Below are 23,801 nucleotides of genomic sequence, written 5' to 3' on the forward strand. Positions count from 1 at the left end.
TGCTCACATTCAGTAGTTTATGATTTTATTGGATTCTCAAAGGTGCCGGTGTGCCTCGTTTGGATTATTGTCTTAAGCAAATCCAAGGTTGTAACAATATAATCTCTGCTCCGTCATTAGCTTGATGCACAACGTGAAGACTTCCTCTTAGCTTCCAGTGTCCCTACAACATAAAGCCTATAATTAATTTTTTACACAATGTTAACAAATGGTGTCTGTTTTGTAATTGTGGGTGACTCTCAACTACTACCACACCTAATTTTAGCTCTGTGTTTGTAAAACAGTTTGAGTTACAGCCATTTAAAAAAAAAATCTTCTAACAGTGTTTTTCAAAGTGGGGGCAGTGGCCCCCTGGGGGCCCGCCAGGGCCCGCTAGGGGAGCTTCAGAAAACTGCAAGAAGAAGATTAAAAAAAAGAAGCAAAAATAAAAATAAGTAATAATAATAATAATTATAATAATTGCACACTAGGGCAATCTGTATGTCATTTCCAGATAAACGCTTGAGAGAGAGCTTAGATTTCTCTTGTTTTATTCTTTTCAACTGTTTGTTGAAAAGTTGTTTTTTTTCAGTGGGAATATAATACAGTTTTCACAACATGTTAGTTAGTTTAAGCTCAGCAGCTGTAATAATTAATTGAATATAGTGAATAAAAGTTAAAACTTTCTGAAAGTTGATGTTTCTTTACAAATTTTGTTTGTGGGTTTGCGAGGGGGGCCTCAGCCAGAAGCTAATGCTGTTTGGCGGCCCATGGCATGGAAACGTTTGGGAACCCCTGTTCTAACAAACAAACAGCTACAAATATATTTATGTGCTGGACTGAAGGGCTCATCATTTTAAGTGTTGCCTAATCACGGATGTCCCGTTACGTTGTGTCCCTCAGAGTCCCAGTTGGTGTGCAGCTGCTGCAGCTTGTGCCATGCATTCCTCCTGAGCTTAGCGGCGCCCTCCTCAGCGGCGGGCTGGCAGGATGCCAGTGCAGGCGGCCCAGTGGACAGACTTCCTGTCCTGTCCCATCTGCTACAATGAGTTCGACTGCAGCGGCCACCAGCCCGTCAGCCTGGGCTGCTCCCACACCGTGTGCAAGACGTGCCTGCACAAGCTGCACCGCAAGGCCTGCCCCTTCGATCAGACGCCCATCAGCACCGACATAGACCTGCTGCCGGTCAACTGCGCCCTGCTGCAGCTGGTCGGAGCGCAGGTGAGGCAGACGGGAGGGGTTTCTTTCTGTTCAGATTGATTGCGAGTCTGTCACAGCAGGATAGCTCAACGTGTGTTTGTGTTTTTGTTTCTGGCAGGTCCCAGATGTTCATCCTGTGAGCCTGGACAGCTCAGCAGATGTTGAGCACTATGAGGTCTGCAGATTGTGTGTAGAAGAGCTGGCTCTCTACCTGAAACCTATCAGCAGCACAAAAGGTACCGAGCCATGTGCGCTCGCATAATGATCGTGCATTTGGACGTTTGTTGCAGAGAAGCGATGTGCGGGGGTTGCAGTTGAGCTGCCCGAGTAACTTGGCATTCGTTCTCACAGATCCTGAAGCTGGAAGCAAAACAAGTCTGCAAAATGATCCACAGAACCGATTGTTGAGTCTGTTTGTGAATGAAATGTGTTTCTTTTATTGCCTTTTTATTGTATCTGTAAGTTCTATCACTATAAAGCAACTGTTTACATCTTTTATTGTGGGTTTCTTATAAGTAATTACTATCTTACCTGTTGTAGTTAGCTCTGAATAATTAGGCTATGCTTACACTACTAGAAAAAATAGTCCAAATCCATTTTTTTCTTAATTTGCCAATTTTTTTTAATTTTTATGAATCTGAACATCACAAATCTGATCTTTTTTTAATCAGACCCAGGCCATTTTCATGTCATCCTAAATCTGATTCATATCTGATCATTTTAAAACCACCTCAGTCTGAAAATCTCGGAGATGTTAATTGTTTGTAACTATAGGTCAACTGATTTGGTGATGCTTATTTTTGGCCCATATCTAAAAATTTCCTGATCAAAATGTGATAAAAAAGTAATCACCTGAAATAAACAGATATTTAGCAGTAATTAGACAAATCTTTACACGAAAAAATATAAATAAAAGAGCATTTTTTTGTTCAAAAGCTAAATTGTGGGCCACAGAAAGCTGCTGGTGCGTCTTCATTTTCCAACTTGGTAATTAATTATTTATGAGCAAGGCTGACTGCAGATGTTTTAAAAGTGACCAATATCATCCAGAACCCCAGCTCAGACAGTGAAGTATCACTTTTAGTAAAGTTTTCATGACAACAAAGTTCCACAGCTGTCCCGTTTAACAGATGTGTTAATCCCTCCCGGCAGGTGTGGCGAACCTGAGTCCGAGCGTGCTCAGTCGGCCCATGCAGAGGAAGCTGGTGACCCTGGTGAACTGCCAGCTGGTGGAGGAGGAGGGCCGAGTGCGGGCGGTCCGTGCAGCCCGCTCACTCGGGGAGCGAACGGTAACCGAGCTCATCCTTCAGCACCAGAACCCCCAGCAGCTCTCTGCCAACCTCTGGGCAGCGGTGCGGGCACGGGGCTGCCAGTTTCTCGGGCCTGGTGAGTGTGCATGATGCACAGATGGACTAAATTATTCAAATAAATTGTCATTATTATAATGGGACACCATTATTCCCCTTGTGAGTGTCCTGTGATGATTACTCATAGGGCAGATTCTGACTGAGAACGAGTTTCTCATCATGATAACAGAATGAGTTGAAAAGTCTGAGGACACCTGTTCGGGTTGGAAATACAACCGTTTGTCGTTTGGATTCATGCACTCAGCGCTCCACATCTGTTCGTCTCGTCATTCTGCCATCTTCATTCCCCACCTGTTGTCATCACTCCCTCCACCGCCCTCCCCCTCAATGTTCCTCAGCCATGCAGGAAGACGCGCTGAAGCTGGTTTTGCTGGCTCTGGAGGACGGTTCGGCTCTGTCCAGGAAGGTCCTGGTACTGTTTGTCGTCCAGAAGCTCGAAGCCCGGTTCCCTCAGGCGTCCAAAACCAGCATTGGGCACGTGGTGCAGCTGCTCTACAGGGCCTCCTGCTTCAAGGTACAACCAGTCAATTTAATGTCGTTGTAAGCTTTGCAAACTTTCCACCACTCCAGTTACCTTCAAATTAACAGGGTCGAATCTGACGGCAAGTCTGAATGTTGCTCCTCATAAATTAAAGCAAACACATTCGGTCTGTGTGTATTTTTGGACCTGTTATCTGATGACGGCCATCGTTGGCTGGGCAGAAATACCAGTTATCCTCATGTGATGTAACTGTAGTCTAAATTTGCTCGTCGCCGCGCCGCTTGGCAGGACAGAAACGGAGGAAGATGGACGATCTTCGAAGAGATCAAACGCTCAAACTGTGGTTTTAGTTTTGTGAACTATGGCTGGTTGGTGTCTTGTGATGATTACTCATAGGGCAGATTCTGAAAAGGCGGGAAATCCCCTTCTTGTGATCAGAATTTGAGTTCATGAGTCTGAAGACACAAAAATTCTATATTTACTTAGTAAATGGTTGCATTTTAGAATTTTTAAAACATTTCCCTTTTGAAAGAAACCATCATTGACTCATTATCTAATCAAGAAGTCAAATGTGACAAAATAAATATGGAAAACTGATCGGAAATAAAGTCAATTTTATGACAGCAGCTGATTCAGCATTCATACTATTACCGTATTTTCTGGCATTTAAGTCGCTTCGGCGTATAAGTCGCATTATGCGTCACCGCTGACACGTCACATTTGTTATGTGCTTATTTACGGTGATGGTCAAAACAGCTTCATTTTGCCTGGGTGGCGCAGCACCATCCATCCATCCATCCATCCATCCATCCATCGCAGTTGGAGTCGCTAGCTCTCCTGCGTTCCTCCGCCTGCACCAGCTGAGTGAAGCGAACATGCACGGGAGGACTCGCTGTTGCAGTTCTTCAAATTTTAAAAAGTCAATCAAAAATTGCTTTATGAATACGGAAAATAAAATATGTATATAAATTGCTTTGACGTATAAGCCACAGGACTGACAAATCTATGAAAAAAAAAACTGCGACTTATATGCTGGAAAGTACGGTAAATACGGCATATAATAACTATATATTAGTTATTACTTCACTTACTGATGTTTATTCAGTGGCACATGCAAACACACCTGCGGGGTTCTAGCTTTTAGTCATACAGTAAAATATGTTTTTAGAAACTGTTTTTGCAATGTGTAATTAAAGGTTCTTCTTAAGATTATAAGAAGTTTTTTTATCCATCCATCCATCCATTTTCTTTACCCGCTTATTCCATTTTGGGTCACGGGGGTCGCTGGTGCCCATGTCCAGCAATCACTGTGCGAGGGGCGGGGGTACACCCTGGACGGGTCGCAAGTCCATCACAGGGCCACATAGAGACAAACAAGACAAACAAACATTCACTCTCTCACTCACACCTAGGGACAATTTAGAGTTACCAATCAGTCAAACATGCATGTTTTTGGTCTGTGGGAGGAAACCGGAGTACCCGGAGAAAACCCACGCATGCACGGAGAGAACATGCAAACTCCACCCAGAAGGCCCCTGGACCGGGGTTTGAACCAGGGACCTGTTTGCTGAGAGGCAGCAGCTCTACCAGTTGCGCCACCGTGCTGCCAGAAGTTTTTTTAATCTATTTTTATTTGCATTTTGGCCAAAAGTTTTATCGAACATGTTTTTTTTTTTTTTTCTCGTTTCTCCTCATTCTCTTGTCTCTTGCTGTGTTCTCACTGTCAGGTGACGAAGCGCGACGAGGACTCCTCGCTGATGCAGCTGAAGGAAGAATTTCGTATATACGAGGCACTGAGGAGGGAACACGACGCTCAGATCGTGCACATCGCCATGGAGGCAGGCCTTCGAATCTCACCTGAGCAGTGGTCCTCTCTGCTGTACGGAGACCTGGTCCACAAGTCACATATGCAGTCCATTATTGACAAGGTACGATTATTATTCATATATGAGTCATTAACTAAAGTTTGTATAACTTTAGATTTAGGAGCATATAATAAACTGTTTTATCTACTTATTTTAAATAGTCTTTCCTTTTTCTTTCATGTAATTTAGTTGCAGTCTCCAGAATCGTTTGCAAAGAGCGTCCAGGAGCTGACAATTGTTCTTCAGCGGACAGGAGACCCTGCTAACCTCACAAGCCTTAGAACACACTTAGAGCTACTGGCCAACATAGACCACAACACTGGTATGTTGTTTTATTAGACAGAATAAATCGAATGGCTGAATAGTGATCATTTAAAAAACAAAACTTTAACATTCACTAAGTGAGGGTGAGCAGTGCTCATAGTGTGCTTAACTTCACTCACATATTGCTTCTTTTGTATTTTATATGTTAAACCTAAAGAATCACAGATTTGCCATGAAACACATTCTTGTGTCTTGGTTTAAGCTATGCACACTACAGAACTTTGCAAAGTCAGGAAAAGAGAGATTATGCCTAGGCCTGTCACGATAACAAAATTTGCAGGGCGAATAATTGTCTCAGAAATTATTGCGATAAACGATAATATTATTTGAAATTTGACAATAATTAGTAATTATTGTCAAATTTAAGAAGAAATGTTGGTTAATTTTTCTATGTCGTATCGTTTATTCATCACTGGATGGCAGTATAAGACTGTTTGAACCGAAGGATGGATAGTGAGGGAGCGAGCAGCGTGTCTCTTTAAGTAAAATGGGAGGGAGGCACCTTGACGTGACATGGGCTGACTCTCCTTCCTTTTGTATTGGTTCTCAAAACATGCTCGGTGTGGTTTGAGCTGTTTAGCATAGCATTTTTCACAGAAAGCTTTTAATTAAGAAATCATTAAACAATTTCTCAGCTTCTTTTTGCAGAGAAAAACTTTTTACGCTAAGGCACGGGTTTCAACCGTGAATTTTGGAGCTTTAACAAGACAGAGGTTTTTTTCCCCCGAGGTTGGCCTGTTAGCTTAGCTCGTAGCTTAACTTCTCAGCTTAGCTGCTTTTAACGATCCAAAAACGCGATTTTGTATGGTTAAAATGGATTTTAAAGAGAAAAGAGAAAGGGAGGGGTCAGTGAAGAGCACTAGAGTTGAGCTTTTTGTCGTCCAGTGTCTTCAGTAGAAAGAGAGAGACACGAAGAAACGATAAAGCCGATAAATGAAAATGAGGTCGATAATTTTCATTTATCATGCGATTAATTGATTTACTGTTTATCACAACAGGCCTAATTCTAAGCTGATATTTCTGATGTTTTAATACCAAATTGTTCAAAACTTAATTTGAGAAAGCAGACCCAGACCATTAAAATGAAGAACCTAACAATTTGTAAATGCAACTGGGAGACTAATTGATCAAATAAATCCCTCAAAAAATTTGAGAAGAAATGCACACTTTCAGCTGCATCTTCACTAAATTGTTTGTGACCAAGTGACCACTGAACTGTGGGGCGGCCTGTTTTTGAAAATCACGGCTTATTTTCTTGTGCTCGTCTTGCAAAACTACATTCTTGTTCATGCACATTCTTTGGTTGTCCACCTCTGCACACTTCGTGTCATTTTGTTCCCACCTCGGCAGCCATCTCCACATGGTTTAACTTGCTGAAATGAAAATAAAATGAAGACAAAATCAAGAAAAGCATGTTTGGACTCGTTTTTGAGTCATAGTTATTTATCGGTGGGATTTTTAGACTTATCTACCATACTTTCCGCCATACATGCCGCACCGCCGTATAAGTCGCATCTGTCCAATTATGTCTAATAAAGTGGAAAAAACATAAATAAGTTGCTTCGCCGCATAAGTCGCATTTATTTTGCATCATCGCTGACGCGTCATGTTTGTTATGAGTCACCGCTGAAAACCTAGAAATGTGGGCCGGTGTGCCAAAAATCGATTGGTTGCCAAATTGCGACTGCAGGAGCGTGCACGGTAGGACTTTAACAAGAATTTAACAAGATTAACACTTAAAAACAATTATTTGTTTGCTCGAAATTATAGCAAAGGTGTGTCTCAGTTTAAGATTTCCTTAATAAATGCACTTTAACGGTCAAATCAGTTACATTTCCAAAGCCGATTCACAGCTACGGGAGCGCGCAGAGGGAGGACTCGCTGTGCATTTCTTTGACATTTACCAAGATTATCACCTAAAAACAATGATTTTTTTGCTCAACATTATTGTAAAAGTGTGTTTCAGTTGAACTTTTACTTAATAAATGCACTTTAATGTTCAAATCAGCTTCATTTCGCCTGTTATTAGTAGTTATTTTATATTTTTTTTAAATAAAAGGCAGATATAAGATTTTTTTTCTTCTTTCTTTCCATTCAATGTAGTTTTTTCTTTTTGATAAATTTGTTTTGTGTATTTTTTTTAATGAATGAATACATTTATAAATAAATAAATAAGTCGTAGGACTTGCAAATTCATGCAAAAAGGTGCGACATATACAGCGAAAAATACGGTATTTGCCTCGAAGGTTTTCTGTCAGAGAACTGGTGTGAAAGTGGCGAGACATCCGGGAGACATTTACCAACCACTCGCAGCCTAATGAGACCGTATCAGGGTGTAATCACAGTAATCTTTGTAGTTTATTAACTATTTTCTGAAATATGTCCTCTAAAATAATCCCTTATCCAAACCGACACTTTTTGATGTGTGTGCAGATGCTCCCGCTCCATCTTGGGAAGAACTGGAAGATGTGATGCTGGCGGTGAAGCTGGTGGTTCACGGACTGGTTGAATTCATACAGAACTTCAGCAAGAAGAGTCACGATGCTCCACAGGTAACGTCGTCAAACTGACAGCGACGGCTGACGGTTCTCTTTGAAGAAACTGTAGCGCGCACGTCTGTAGAAGAGGGGATGTTTGAAATGCGCTGCAGCGCACCACCTTCCTGCAGCACATTTAGTTCCTCCTGGCTGTGGCTCCAAAGAAACATTAAAAGACATGAAAGCTATTAATTATTTACCCAGTTTAGCAGCATTAAAGTAACTAACAGCTAGCAGATAGTGCAGCTGTGCACATTAAAAGCTGGTCTCTTAATAATCCAATCAAAAAAGTCTTTACTGGAGCGGATGGGGGCTGCAGAGTCCTTTGTCCTGGGAAAAATACTGTAGTTTTTTATGTTTTTATTATGTTTTTATTACAGTGTTAATCTAAGATGTGTGTCGTTTTGTTTTAATTTATGATACTGAAGGATTTTTTTTAACCTTTCTAACAGAAATAATCTTTTATATCTTCAGTCACAAATGGGAAATAACTGATTCTGTAACATCTAAATACGTCAGTAAAGGAAATAACATATTTTAAGGCCCGCCATGCCTTAAAAGCATGCACATGGCCCACTCTTTTTTAAGCTAGAGTTTTTCTTATGCGATGTTGTGAGATTTTTCATGATCTGTTAGTTCTTGAAGTGTGTGTTGAGAATGACTCACAGCTGCATCCACAGCAAAATTTTGCTCAATATCTGTAAAACTGACTGAATCATTAACATTTTTGTGTTGGCTAAGCTCAGTCAGCTGTGGTGGCCATCTTCAATTGGATTTACTCCAAAAGTCAATGAGTTGCAAATGTACATCGAAGAAGGCCTGTTGCAATAAACAATAAATCAATTAGTCGCATGATAAATGAAAATTATCAACCTCATTTTCATTTATTGGCTTTATCGTTCCTTCGTGTCTCTCTCTTTCTACTGAAGACACTGGATGACAAAAAGTTCAACTCCGGTGCTCTTCACTGATCCTCCCTTTCTCTTTAAAATCTGTTTTAACTGTCCACAATCGTGTTTTTGTTTAGTTAAAAGCAACTAAGCTGAGAAGCTAAGCTACGAGCTAAGCTAACAGGCCGACCTCAGGGAAAAAACCTTCATCTTGTCAAAGCTCCAAAATTCACAGTTGAAACCCGTGCATTCGTCTTAAAAGTTGTTTTTCTCTGCAAAAAGAAGCTGAGAACTTGTTTACTGTTTTTTTTATTAAAAGCTTTATGTGGAAAATGCTTTGCTAAAGAGCTCAAATCACACACAGTGTCCACCATTTTGAGAACTGAAGAGAGACAGCCCATGTCACGTCAAGTGGCCTCCCTCCCATTTTTCTTAAAAAGACACGCTGCTCACTCCCTCACTATCCATCCTTCGGTTCAGTCTTATATTGCCATCCGGTGGTTGAAAAAAGGTACTATTGTACATGCAAAACTAATTAACGAATATTTCTTCTTAAATTTGATAATAATTACTAATTATTGTCAAATTTCAAACAATATTATCGTTTATCGCAATAATTTCTGAGGCAATTAATCGCCCAGCAGAATTTGTTATCGTGACAGGCCTACATCCAGTGATTAATTTTTTAGGAGATTCACTAAAATTTGTTTAGTGATTCATGAGATATTTTGCTAACAGACAAACAGGGTTGACACAAACAGTTTTATAGAAAGATATATAGCGCTTTGGTTTGTGTTGCAAATAACTCAGTTCTATCATATAACATTTTAGCTATGCATTTCTAAAATTGGCCAGATTGTAGCAACTTTTGTGTCTTAAATAGCTTTACTGGTTGCATTTATTATCAAATTCAAACACAAAACCTAAATACGTGATGAGTGACGGCTTTACTTCATGAAAAGATGCTTTTTTTTTCCAGCTTGCAATTTGCTCTAAAATGAGGACAGGAGAGCTGTTTCTCTGGAACGGTCCTTTCAAATGGATCTAAATTGTCTGAATAGTTGAAATCCGTTCAAATACAGAGTATGAGTAGATGATGAAACCATTAAGAAAAGAACGCCTTGCCAACAGTAATATGTGCTGGATGTTCTGATATAGTGTCAGCAGATGGGTTCAAGACGTTTCTCGAACAGTAGGAGAAAGATCAGAACGCATCCTTGTTCTGTCGTTTCGTGGGTGAACGTTCGGGACCGTGTGGCTCCTCTGAGACGTGTTTCTGTGTCGTTCAGCCTCAGGCCAACAGCAAGTATAAGACCAGCATGTGCAGAGATCTTCGTCAGCAGGGAGGCTGCCCGCGAGGAACTAACTGTACCTTTGCACACACGCAAGACGAGCTGGAGACGTGAGTGATAACGTTAAAAAAAACTGAATTTGGGATTCATATGAAATAACTCTGATATTTAATTTTCTTCTTCTTTTATTTGGTTCAATATTATTTTATCTTACACCGCTTGTTCAGTCATTCTGCCTGTTTGTCATTTTGTAACCGCAAACTTGTATTAAAAAGCCAACTTAAGGGAGGGAAAATTAATAAATAAAAGACCAAACATTTCTTAAAAGAATGCATGTTACCTCCCACATTTCATGCCAAAGTTTTACACTCAGATCATCCAATGTTGACAAATGTGTTGTTTTGGTTAAACCTTGAAAATATAATCCCTCAGACCATCTTTACACATATACGTGACCCATGCTGGCAACATGAGTCGAAATGTGCACGGACAGCAGAGCAAAATAAGTAAAAATCTAGATTTTTGCCATAATTGAGATTTGTGTACGAGTCCATAAATGCACCATCTAATGATTCCTGTAATAAAACAGCATAAAATCTTCCTAATATACATTTAAATTAAAAACAATTATTTGCCTTATAATCCTAGTTTACTTTGAAAATGGTCATTAAATTTAATTTATATACTTAAATACAAAAAATTGTATCACTTTTAGTTTTTTCTTTAAAAAAAAGATTAATACATCATTTAATATAGACATCTCTTGCCATCTGGTTAACTGAAGCCAGAAAGAAGGCTGGATCATTCTGTCATTATTGCTACAGATGTGGAAAGAGTAACAGAACATCAAGTGAGACAGATAAAACTCTTGCTCTTGAACCTGTGACCAAGAAAATATATCGGGTATCTGACTCGAGTTAATGTATCAGCTGAAAGTGACCCGTGGCTCGGACAAAGTTTTTACATTTCGGCTCCTTTTGGTAACTGAGCTTGACACCCCTAAAAGCTTTTGAAATGGAGAATTTGAAAATAATAACTCAGTATTGAAATATTCTTCTCGGGACTCCTTTTGCCAGTCCGGGTCGTATATACTGTTTCACTGGAAACCACCCTTCTCGTCTCTTGTCTTATGTTTATGATTATGTCCTCTGATGTGTCCTCTGTGCCCTCCACTCCACGCAGATTTCGACTAAAGAACAAGAAGAGCAGCATCGTGGTCCGACCGTTCCCTCCAGCCAATAAATGCCTGAAAGACTCAGCAGAGACCACCGCCTCCCTGACAGAGGGAGTTTCCTGTCTGACTCACCCACAACTGATCTCCAGAGGGCCCGGCGCGATGGAGGAAGCCAAAAGAGCCGTGGCAAACGGAACCAGCATGGCTGACGGTTCCAACGGGCTCTCTGGTACCAATAGAATCCCATCAGGGTCAACAGAGCAGTAAGAGCATTTCTTCACTTACAGGCTGTACATGCTCTGTTGTTTGCATATAAACAATTCATTCATAATACTGCTAAAATTGCGTCTGTTGGTTATTATTATTAATTAAAAAAAATTTAAGCTAAAATCCCCATAATATAAAAATATTAAAAGATTGAACATTCTGTTTTTGCATGCATGTTTTTTTTTTATCGCCCACCGTGGGCATATGATAATGTTTTTGCCTATGTCTGTTTTTGTGTTTGTCTGTTAGCAAAATATTACGTGACCCTTTTTTTTTTTTTAGGAAATAATCATAGGATGTACATCTACAACTGATTAGCTTTTCAATGCAACTTCATTCAAGATGGCCGCCATAGTCACCTTATCTTAAAAAGGACAAAAATGGCTACAATGCAGTTAATCTTTCATATACTGAGCTAAAATTTGGTGTGGTTGTAGCAAGACTAATTAATTCTCAACATTTATTATTCAAGGTTCAAAGTTCAAGGTTCTTTATTGTCATTTGCATCACATGTGGTACATGAGGTGGAACAAAACTGTGTACCCAAGATCCCACTTACACCCAAAGATAGCAAAAATATAAAGTATAAAAAGCAACAGTATACAAGGATCTAAGATATACGCTAAATACTAATAATGTATATTAAATGGTATATTAAACAGCAGCCCATATTATTAGCGCTAACAGGTTAGCGCTAATAATATTTGTTAGCAAAATATCTCTTGAACCATGAGAGATTTTAGTGAAACCTTTGGGAAATAATCATTGGCTGTACAGCTATAACTGTTCAGATGTTGGAGCCAAGCCAATTCAAGATGGCTGCTTCATATCAGCCCACACAGAAATGTCTGTAAATCCGTGAATTTTCTAAATGTTGCTCTCAAATTTGATGTGGTAGTAGCTGAGCATCATCTACAACACATACTTTGAGTTTGACTTATGGTTTCAGTTCTTATCAGAATATTATATGTGTTTAAAACTTGGGCATGAAAGGCAACATGCAATATGCAGTACCGTATTTTTTGGACTATAAGGCGCAATATCAATGAACGCGTCCGTTTTCATACATAAGGCGCACTGGATTATAAAGTACATTAAGAGAAACAAAACAGTCAGATAAGTCAAACTTTATTCAACTCATTCACAATAACCACATAAAATCGGTTCGAGGTCAGTACCATATTTTTCTCTGTATAATCACAGTTTTTTGTACAATTTGCATGCCCTGTGACTTACACGCCAAAGCAACGTATTTATGGATTTTTCCTATATTTATAAACCAATTTTTGGCTGAGATATGACCGTTTGCATTCATTCTGACTGAAAATATTGAAAACTACCATTTTCAGCCGCTAGATGGCACTCGAGTTGTACGGCATGCCGTTGTATTGTGTAATAAGTAAATGTCATGACACAATCAGCTTGCCATAGACTGCCACCAACATCTGCCTGGATCTTCATTTTGCTGCGCCGCCCCAGTGAAATGCAGCTAATTTGACCATTGAAGTGCATTTATTAAGTAAAAGTTTAACGGAGACACACCTTTACTATAAAGTCGAGCAAATAAATAATTGGTTTAGGTGGTTCTCTTGTTAAATTTTGAAGAAATGTACAGCGGCTCATCCCTCTGCGCATTCCTACTTCCGCGTATTGGCTTTTGAAATACAGCAATTTGACGGTCAAAGTGCATTTATTAAGCAAAAGTTAGACTGAGACACACCTTTACTATAATGTCAAGCAAACAAATAATTGTTTTTAAGTGTTAATCTTGTTAAATTCTTGTTAAAGTCCTCCTGTGCACACTCCTGCAGCTGCCGTTCGGCAGCCAATAGATTTTTGGCACACCGGCCCACATTTCCAGGTTGTTGGCGGTGACGCATAACAAACGCGACGCATAATAGATGCGACATATACATCGAAGCGACATATTTATAGATTTTTCCACTTTGTTAGACATTTGGACTGATGCGACTTGTAGGGCGGTGCGACGTGTACGGCGGAAAATACGGTAAGCACAACCAAAATTAATGCATAAGGCACACCTGATTATAAGGCTCATGGTCAATTTTTGAGAAAATTAAAGGATTTTAAGTGTGCCTTATAGTCCAAAAAATACGGTATATTTTAATCAAGAAATGCTTGTCTTTTAATTTACTATTGTTAATATAATAATACACTTGTGTGTTACAGACCGAATTAATTTGTGTAGAATCTTATTATAATCTGTCGTATTATTGGTGTTTTTTTGCCCATTAGGAAGCCCACCTCTCCTGCCAGGACCCCAGTGAGCCACTCCTCTGCTCCGTCTGCCTTGAATACAGCTGGTGGTGCTGATGGTGCTTCTTTACCCAGACACGGTCAGTTCATTCTATCCACACCACATCCCTCTCAGGCGTCAGAGCTGTACTACCAGGACCCCCACCCTGCTTATGACACGACTCACTGTCAACCGTCCTGTGAGTTCTTAATTTCAAACAAACTTTTTTTTTCATATTCTTTAGTTTTCTTAAAAAGAGTGCAAATCATTCCTTCTACTCTCCAGCAGGTTCCTACTACCCATCCGCTCTTCACCCCCCTCACAAACCTTGTATGGCTCGTTTCCCCCGATCGTCCAACGTCCCAGAATCCTCTCTTCCGCCTTCCATGGGTCTTTCGCCGTCTTCTTACCCAAACAACCCTCAGACAGCACATCCTCCTTCTTCTTCGTCGTCTTCCTCGGAGTACCTACCACACCCGCAAAGGAACCGTATGGGACCTCCCCACTTTCACCCCCACCCGGGCCAACCCAAGTATGGACCGTTGGCACCTGCTCACGGTGTTTACGCTCCTCTCTACGACAGCAGGAGAGTTTGGAGGCCTCAGGTGAGCCTTCTAATAGCCGTCGCCTTGCTGTGTAATTTGATAACGCGGCATCTTAACTGATGAAGGCGATGATTGTCGTTGCAGCTGTACCACAGAGAGGATGCCAGGAGCAACTCGCTGCCTCCAGAGGTGCTGCATTCCTCCATCTACCAGCCTCCGCTCAGGGAGAGGTTCAACTCTCTGGACAACTACTGTTCTGGAGCTGAGCACCGAGCCGGGTTGCACAGGGTACATTAATTTATTAAATCCAACTTTGCACGAGGAAATCATAAAACATTTAAGGCCTTGGGTTAGGGTTAGAGTTTCATGCCACATTTCAGAGTAAACTAAATTGATCTTAAGGTGAAAGGAGCTGGTGTTATCGTTGTTCTGGTTAAACCTTAAAGATAACATTATGTGAAATCAAGATTTTTCTTGTTCCATTAGTACTTAAAGTATATGTTAAGGAGGACTCTCAGCTACTACCACAGCCGTTTCGAGCTTAATACATAAAAAACTGGCTGCATTATCATAATTTTTGTGTTAGGTATAGTTGATTAGCAGTGGCAGCCATCTTGAATCGGGTCGACTCCAAAAGTCATTCAGCTGTAACTGTACATCCAATGTTTACTTACAGTTGAATTAAAACTCCTTCACTGGTTTATGATATATTTTGCTAACAGATAGACAAACCAGCAGACACGTTATCACCTGCCTTTCATTTATGGGCGATAATAAAAACTTTACTCTTCAAAAATCAAAAGCACGCTTTCATTTTTACTTCTTCTTTCTCTTCAAAATGTTTCCATCATCACCATCGACCAGTTGCAGTTTTCACAGACGGAGCAGATTTATCTCTCCGTCCCTGTCAGCTGCTTTCCCTTTTCCTTGGTTTTCTGTTTTTACACCCACATACCACCTCATCTCCAGTCTCATCTCTGCAGCGAGGAGCTTCACCCTCCTCTGAGGCCCTCCCACTTCTCACCCAGATCCACATCACCCACTCACTCCTCTCCCTCTCGCACGCAGCATTTACCAACAAATGTGCCGCGGCGTTTACCAACGGCCAATTGTGGCAAACTGCATGATTTATGAAAACAACTGAACAGAACGGGACACAAAAAATATTAGCGTTTTAATTGAAATTAGCCAAAAGTGAGTCACAGCAACCTTTTAACCCTAACTATGGTGTGAAGAGAGGCTTTATCGTATGAACACATCATCAGTGAGGCCACTTTTGCTCAGTGCTGTATAAAAATATTTTCCTAACAGAAAATAAAACAAGTAAAAGGCTCAATTTTCTTAAAGGAATCGCCCACTAAGATCATCTTACATTAAGAAATGAGTGAGTTGTAGCCGTTTAAGTCAAACCTCGATAAAAATGTTATTATTTTACTTATTTTACGTGTTCTGCCCTTTTTTATTACTTTAACAACTCAGCTTCAGCTTCTTTTTCAGCCATTCAGCAATCACACTGCACTTTTACCCAAAATGCCAGAACTGATTTGTTCTCTCATCTCGGCGCAGTGCTCCGTCTCTCAGGACTACAGACGCGTTCCTCTCGGCTACGAGGATCTGTACAGACGGAAGCAGGACCAGTGGACGTCTATCCACCACCATCACAATCCCAGCAGGCCCTCCCAGTCTTCGCCCATCTTCACGGATTATGGAGCAGAGGTAGAAAGCAAATACACATGCATTCAACTAATTATGGCACATATTATTTCAAACTCTAATCCCACTGTGGCCAGTTTCTTCAAAGAGTAACAAGTTAAAAACACCATAAACAATGTTTATTCAATCCCTATTCCAAAACCGTACGCTTTTGCAGTGTCCGATGCAATTTAAGAGGAGAATAGTTGCCTAGCAACTCTGAAAAAAAGGTATCGTAGAAATGCACAGTTGTGGCATGTGTGTGGGTGTGTGTGTGTGAGCGAGAAAAAGAGAGAGGAGAGATTTTACCAAGCTGTGACTCAGGCGTTCAGCTGAGTAAAGCTTTATTTTATAGTCTTTCAGCTGGGATTGTTTTGTAAAACACACAATTTAAACTACCAAACAGTTTGTAAGTAAAACACAATGTCTTAAATAGTAGCGCATTTGTTTTTCTTTATTTTTAATGAGCCACTATCCTAATAAAATTTACTAACAATTACTGACCAATTATGATTCAGTTGAATTCAATATGACTAAATGCAATAAAGTTCTAATCACTTTAAAGCTTATTTTTATTATAAGTAAGAAAGGGTAAATAAAGTATGTTTAAATTTTATGTCTAAATTTATCACCAAATCTGAACTTATTCATTAGACAAACCAAGTCTCTGTAAATAGGTTGCACTTTTGAATTCCTCGTCGCTGGGGAACTTTTGTCTCCCCTCTCTGGAAGTGAGAGTAATTACAGTAACACCATTAGGACGTGCAACAACATGAAGAAATTCTCACAGTTTCAAGAGAATATACTGTAAAATCAACACGTTGAGACAGCTTTAATGCAATTAAAAAAACACTTCTAAAAGATATGGGGCTTTCTGCTTTTGTATTTTCTCATGATGCTGCGTTTTGCACATCAAGGCATCCTTAAACTTAATAGCTATGTCCTAAAATAGTTCACAATACTCAATATGGCATGTAACAGTGCACCTATAATGATGTGTGTCCTTACAGCTGTTAGCATTTCTGTGAAAACTTGTTGTTTGGATGTGAAACATCTGGAAGAGGGCCACCTGCATCATGAAGGACCCCACTCACCCAGCACACACACTTTTTGCCCCACTCCCCTCAGGAAGGAGGTTGAGGAGCATTTAGTGTAGAATCACTAGACTGAGGAACAGCTTCTACCCTGAAGTTATTAGACTCATGAATCTCTAATCAGGATAATCACGGTGAAACAATTACATCATGTTGCTGCTGATCTGTTTCATGTTGCTGTGTTCATTTGTGCTCATCACAGACTCATGTTTGTGCTGCTGTTTAGCGTATTGTTTTTGTACTACTAGTGCCTATTCTATTTGTAGTTAATGTTTTTCTTAGTTCATATTTTAGATCTTATTACTGTTTTTCTTTTACATTTTATACTTGTACTTTTGTTGGATATAACTGGGACCCTGTGTACACAGTTTCGTTCCACCACATGTACCACACATGGTGTGTATGACAAATAAAGAACCTTGAAGAATGTCTCAAAGGTTTTTCAAGCTGTTCTCCTTCCTTCCATCTGGAATGAGATACAGAAGCTTAAAGTCCAGACTAAAAACAGTTTTCATCCGTGAGCCGTCAGGCTTTTAAAATCATATTTTCAGGCGCAATTTACCGTATTTTTCGGACTATAAGGCGCATTAAGTGAAACAAAACAGTCAGATAAGTCAAACTTTATTCAACTCATTCACAATAACCACATAAAATTGGTTCGAAGTCAGTAAGCACTACCAGAATTCATACATAAGGCGCACCTGATTATAAGGCTCACTGTTGATTTTTGAGAAAATTCAAGGATTTTCCATTTCTTATACTATTTATTACACCATTCTAATATTTTATCAGAATCAGAATAAACTTTATTGTCTTTGTACTGGGATACAGTGAGATTATGTTCATACAGTCGTCCGAAAGATGGGCGAAGTGCACGTAGCTGCTGCTACAAGAGTGCGGCCTCTTATTGTTTATCAGAATACTTTTTTTTAGATAGAAAAAGGTAAAAGGCCATGAGGATGGATAGTGGTATTACAAAACAAAATCTCTTTATATTTATATTTCCTTTATATTGTTAGGTATGCCCCAATGAATCCAATCATGAAATATTCTCAAAGACATTTATTTTCAACATACCTGTCTGTGTGGAGCACAAAGAACTGCTGAACTAATGTGTTGTTTTTAGAAAATATTTTAAGTTTTAGCAACACAAGTAGGCTTCTTATGCAGGAAGCTAAATAGCAGCGTTATGTGTCTTTCAGCATATGGAAAGCAGTGGAGGTCAGTGCGCCGGATGCCGGTTCAGAGATGAGGAAAGTTTGTTGCGCTACTCTCCGTGGTCCTGCGGTACCGCCGGGTCCTGCCTCAGTCCCTTTGAGCCTGAAGCTCTCGCACAAATCGCAGCTCACTCCTGCTCGGAGCATCCGGTGAGGCTCCTTGCACATCTGAAGGTGGCGCCAGCTCTCCTGTGTTCTAAGAAAAACTGTTTGTTTAGTTTGATAAACGGTCCCAATGCGGTTCTCCTGCAGGAGGTGGACAGTAACGAAGGAGAAGCTGGTGGCAAGAAACAGTGGCTGCACACGTTGGATCACTACAGGCGTTTGAAGGACGAGGATCCGATTATTCCCTTCAGCGAAGCGCCCATTATTTCAAAATGGGGTGCCATTTCCAGGGCGGCTCGCACCGGTTACCACACCACCGATCCCATCCAAGCTACCGCCTGCCAGGGCAGCGCCAGCACCACACCCATCAACTTTAAAGGTTAGAAAGATGTTCTACAGAAAATATGAAGAGTTAGACATTTTCATTATTTTATATAAAGATATTTTGGAATATACTGCATGTTAAAAACATATCTGTACAGTCTTATATGTCATTTTTTACAAATTATCTCATTAATATATAATCGTATTTTTAGTGCATTAAAAAAAATGTTTGCATTATCAGTAGAGTCTTTATCTTCACATTTGACCCCCCTATAATTTTCTGACAGATTACAACCATCATTTGGACCATAGTGACTACAGGTGGAGCTCCAGAGGCTCTGACTCCTCCAGCCACTCCAGTTTCTATGAGAGGTGGGTCATTTACGTGCAAATACTACCGTACTTTCCGCCATACATGCCGCACCGCCATATAAGTAGCATCAGTCCAAATATGTCTAATAAAGTGGGGAAAATCATTAAAAAAGTTGCTTCGCCACATAAGTCACATCTATTATGTGTCACCGCTGACCACACGGTAATGTGGCCCGGTGTTGTGCCAAAAATCGATTGGTTGCCAAATGGCAGCTGCAAGAGTGTGTACGGGAGGACTTTAACAAGAATTTAACAAGATTAACTCTTAAAAACAATTATTTGTTTGCTCAACATTATTGTAAAGGTGTGTCTCAGTTGAACTTTTCCTTAATAAATGCACTTTGATGGTCAAATCAGCTGCATTTCGGCTGGGCGGCGCGGCAAAATGCAGCTGATTTCACGTTTGCTCCAGGAGTTCCGGAGCGAGACAAAGGTGGCTCTGTATGGCAAGCCAAGTGTATCATTAATAACCACTTTTACCTATTAATGAGACACTTAGCTTGCCGTTTTAGTTCGAGGGCCCTCTAGTGGCTGTAAATGGTAGTATTCAATATTTTCCATGTCAGAATGATTGAAATTGTCAGATCTCAGTCAAAAATTGGGTTATAAATATGGGGGGAAAAAACGTATATTAGTCACTTCGGTTTATAAGTGGCAGGACTTGCAAATTTATGCAAAAAGATGCAACTTATATATTGAAAAATACGGTAATTCACTGATTTAAAATCTGTTTTTCGCAGTCATGCATGTCTCTAAAGTATTAAATGAATGCTCATGTGGAATTGGGAACATTATTATTGCAGTTTCACAAAATTGATTGGATTGATTTAAGTATAGCCTCCTTCTTTTCCCTTATTTGTTTTAGGACTAAAACTAGAGACACTAGTTAGCAGTTAAAAACCCCACTGGGCACTAAAAAGGAGCCATTTCTAATCCATGTTTTCAGATTAAATAAAATATACCTCATATTTTTATTTATACAGTCTTAAACTAATATTTTAAATTTGCTTCTCTTTTTAATTGTCATAGATGTTGTTACAAATATGATAATATATCATTGTTGTATTTTAGTGAGCATCTTTGTGCATCGGAGCTGGACAGCTGTCAAACTTCCATAGGAAGTGGAGAAAACATTGGGTTTGACCTGCAAAACCGCCAGACCACCTTCAACCTGGATCAGAACCAAGCCGAGAGCGAACTGGACACGAATCGAGACATTGAGCTTGATCTGCGTGTTCTGGACATTGAGGACTCAGACAACCATGAGGTCAAATCACAGGTTTGTTTACATTTCATGATTTAAAGTTTTTTTGTATTTTGATCACGGGAATGTTTTTCAGGAGGTGATCTTAAGTGTGAGTTCTGTCATTCAAACCCTTTTACTTACACTGCAGAAATCAGAAAATAATCTTGAGTTTTCCTCCTAAAGTCAGGCTGTGATTGATGGCAACAAGTTGGCAAACTACATTATTAAGGAAATTTCTAAAATGTCTCAAAATGTTCTTGAAGGTTCTTAATTGTGGGAGTTGCAGAGGCTAATAATAAAGATCAAAGTCAGGTTATATTAGCTCTTCAGATGTTTAAATTCCAATGATATTTAGATGTTAATGAGTTTTGTAAGTTAAATATATAAACCAGCAAACACTGTGGCCAAGGTACAGGTCTAACAACCCCAAAATTGAATAATAATTATTTAAAAACTGTCCCAATCTGCTTGTCTTCACTTCAAAATTGTACTCCAGTAGGTTGGAACATTTATGTGGGGACAGCTGCTAACATACAGAATGATTCAAGATAGATAATGATGTGTGCAGTTAAATAATGTGCACGGCCTGGAATACAATTTTACAATCTGTGCATGCAGAACAAACTGTGGTTTCCCCAAAAAATTGTTTAAAATGCAGCAGTATGTCTTGTTGGTTGCAAACATTCAAAATTCAGTTGGACTGCAACAATTTTTGTTTCCATATTCTTGCTATTTTTAGTCGCCAACTAAAACTAACCCTGGTCAATGTGCAGCTTTCATGTTTTCTGATACTGTATTTTCCGGACAATAACTTTCTTTCTTTCTTTTTTCATAGTTTGGCCAGTTCTGTGACTTGTACGTTTTTTTCATGTTAAATGTTCAGTCATACTGACATGAACCAAAGAGTAAACAGTACCGTGTTCAGCCATGAGAGAGCCCTCTAGGCTTTTTCCAACTATATGTTGTTCATCTACCCCCCCCCCCCCCCCCCCAAAAAAAAAAACATTCACAAAAGTTCGCACGATATTAGTTTTACCTAAGGACCACATGTAATAAATAAATTACTCCCCAACGTCTGCTTTTTATGTGGCACATTTGCACGGGATAACCAAAGCCTGAGATTCAGCTGAAATTTACAGACTTCTTCCGGATATGATGTTAACGCACTGCGTTTTCACGACCGGGCCAGTGATGGCTGGACATGAGCACCATCGACCTCTGCTGAAAAGAAAGAAGCGGGTAAATATATGGATGGATGGATGGGTCAGCTGATCACGTACGCGTCTCCGCACCTGCTGTCATTTGCGGTTGAAGGAAGTAACAGCATTAAAAGCTGAAGTGAGCAGTGCATTCATTTAAAATAGCCTTGTTCTATAATTTTCCAAATGATTTTGCTTAAACAAAAACAAAAAAACACCTAATTACGCATCGGATCCCACCCATTTCTGTCCAAATCACAGAGATGCCTATTCGCATTGGATTAGTATTATCACAGGACCTTGGAGTTCAACAAAATATAGTAGGTAATTTGCAGGGGAATTTTTACTTTACAAATTACTGACACTGCCGATTCACACGGGATTAACAACACAGACAATCTCCATAATTATTACAAATAGCATGTGGTCCCTAGGTAAAACTAATCCCATGTAAATAGGGCTTTAGAGACAACTGAGAAAAACTTAACACAAGTAAAATGCCCCCAAAAGTGATGTAGAATGAGACTATTGAATTTACCGGTAACTTGCTTGTCGGACTCGTTGGCTTGTTATGTTAATTAATCCTGTTCAAGGTATGTTCTGTGTGTTATTGTTATTTCAGATTAAATATCTGTTCTTGCACTTTGTAAAATACACTTCTAAATAAATGCGACTTGTACTTCAAAGTGACTTATAAATTGTTTTTTCCTCTTCATGAGGCATTTTTTTTGACTGATTCGACCTATACTCCGGAGCGACTCATAATCCGGAAAATACGGTAGTTCAGTCCTCCACTGTCTTAAGTTATTCGTAAACACAACATTTAAACTCAGCCATTCACGTCTGCTTTCACTCAGCTGAGAACAGACAGTGAAGTCAAGATTGATTAAACACAGGGAGTGCCAATCACAACAGAAAATAAAAAGTGACTCAGTGCAATTGTTTGCTCTTTATCTTTGATTGTTTCACAGCAGGTAAGTTGTAAAGCAAAAATAGAAGGTCAAAGCCTTACTAACATATTTTGTTAGTTTTATTGTGGTGAATGAAGAAGTAAAAACCAAAAAGAGCATATAAAAACAGTTAATCTGACTTAATCTGCCCCTTTACTTTAATCTAAATTAGAAACTCCTGGAATTGAAATGGTCTTGCATTAAAAAGCCTCAGGAGAAATAAGCTACAGCAGCTTTTGGTTGAAATGTGCCTCACATGTGAAGTTCAACCATATCTCTCTGTTATCCCCCCTTTGTTTTTGCTTTCTAGGAATCTTTAGATCTGCCCAGCCCACCATCTCAGGATTCCTCCCACCTCCTCCCACCTCCCTGCTCATCTCCCCTGCGCTCCTCCTCTGTAGATGAACACCCCCAGACCAAAGGACTCATAACAGAAAAGATGGATGCTCATCTTCTGAAAAAGATGGCCTTTAGGTGAACTACCATCTTGCTCTGCAGGATCGTCCTGCGTTTAGTTGTCTTTGAAAAAACTGGTTGACAATTAGTGGTTTCTTAATCTTTTCTTTTTGCTTTCTTTTCTTTCTTTGTCCCTTTTTTATTTTATTTTGTTTATCAGGAAGTCTCTGTCTCCAGTAGGGCTGACCTCAGGGGGTCTGAGCATTGGGAAGCTGGTGCTGCGAACTGGGCCTCCTCAACTGGGCGACGCTTCAACCAGAGCTTGTCCTGAAACTCCTGGCACAGAGAAGGCGCTCAACGAGAGCTGAAGGTCGCAAAATCTGACACCGAGCTCAAATCTCTTACACAGATTCTGGTCAAAGGGAATGCCATTTATTTCCAGCCTTAATAAAAGTCAAATGCCTAAATAAAACCGGACAACTATAGGTTAGTGTGTAAAACACACCGGACCGCCCCCGAAGTGGGGATTTTCAAAAAAGGAATTAATGCTGATGTTGTTCTGGTTTACCATTTTGAAAGTGGCATTTAAAAGCAGAATTGGAGGAAATCATTATCTTTAACACCTGATTGGTCACTTCAGAGTACATATCACACACAGTGAGCTGTTTAGGAGCTAAAGCTCTTTGCTAACAACACAAAGAGTGAATTCTCATGTTTTTCACCTTCAATGAATGTACATGCAGCAATTTATTGATGCTGTATTTCCCTTCTTTTAAATATTCATCAGTGTCAACAAATATAAGCAAATTATTTTCTCCCAGGTCTGAAATAGTGTTACTTAGAGGACTGGATATTTGATTTGCTACAGTAGATTGTTCATTTGTTTACATCAGTCCTACACATACATAACCTTCCCATCTTTCTATCTGTTGCTTTTTGGCTTCATGCGACTTAGCTCGCTGTGATGACCCCTGCAAAAAAAAAGTTGCTTTTTGGCTTGTGCCTTTAAAAAAAAACTTGATTCCATA

General features: G+C 39.7%; 1 protein-coding gene across 1 annotated transcript; it reads left to right on the forward strand.

Annotated features, from left to right (window-relative positions):
- The first annotated feature begins 898 nt into the window (after window positions 1-898).
- On the forward strand, window positions 899-23,427 carry rc3h2 (ring finger and CCCH-type domains 2). Its single transcript, XM_037692235.1, has 19 exons — window positions 899-1,200; window positions 1,298-1,415; window positions 2,332-2,565; window positions 2,885-3,060; window positions 4,755-4,955; window positions 5,082-5,214; window positions 7,650-7,768; window positions 9,933-10,045; window positions 11,118-11,372; window positions 13,633-13,832; window positions 13,919-14,238; window positions 14,323-14,466; window positions 15,745-15,894; window positions 18,167-18,331; window positions 18,434-18,665; window positions 18,898-18,982; window positions 20,054-20,261; window positions 22,688-22,851; window positions 22,994-23,427. The coding sequence occupies exons 1-19, from the start codon at window positions 970-972 to the stop codon at window positions 23,139-23,141; spliced, it is 3,396 nt and encodes a 1,131-aa protein (XP_037548163.1). The 5' UTR covers window positions 899-969; the 3' UTR covers window positions 23,142-23,427.
- Window positions 23,428-23,801: the final 374 nt, after the last annotated feature.

The sequence above is a fragment of the Nematolebias whitei genome, chromosome 18 (genome assembly GCF_014905685.2).
Source record: "Nematolebias whitei isolate Nwh7 chromosome 18, NemWhi1, whole genome shotgun sequence".
Lineage (NCBI taxonomy): Eukaryota > Metazoa > Chordata > Actinopteri > Cyprinodontiformes > Rivulidae > Nematolebias > Nematolebias whitei.

What these genes read in the sequence shown, in the direction of transcription:
- rc3h2 (XM_037692235.1), top strand. Translation starts at nt 970, where the DNA reads ATGCCAGTGCAGGCGGCCCAGTGGACAGACTTCCTGTCCTGTCCCATC. An exon ending in CAACATAGACCACAACACTG is followed by an intron (nt 5,215 to 7,649) that starts GTATGTTGTTTT and finishes ATGTGTGTGCAG; the next exon opens with ATGCTCCCGCTCCATCTTGG. An exon ending in CTGAAAAAGATGGCCTTTAG is followed by an intron (nt 22,852 to 22,993) that starts GTGAACTACCAT and finishes TTTGTTTATCAG; the next exon opens with GAAGTCTCTGTCTCCAGTAG.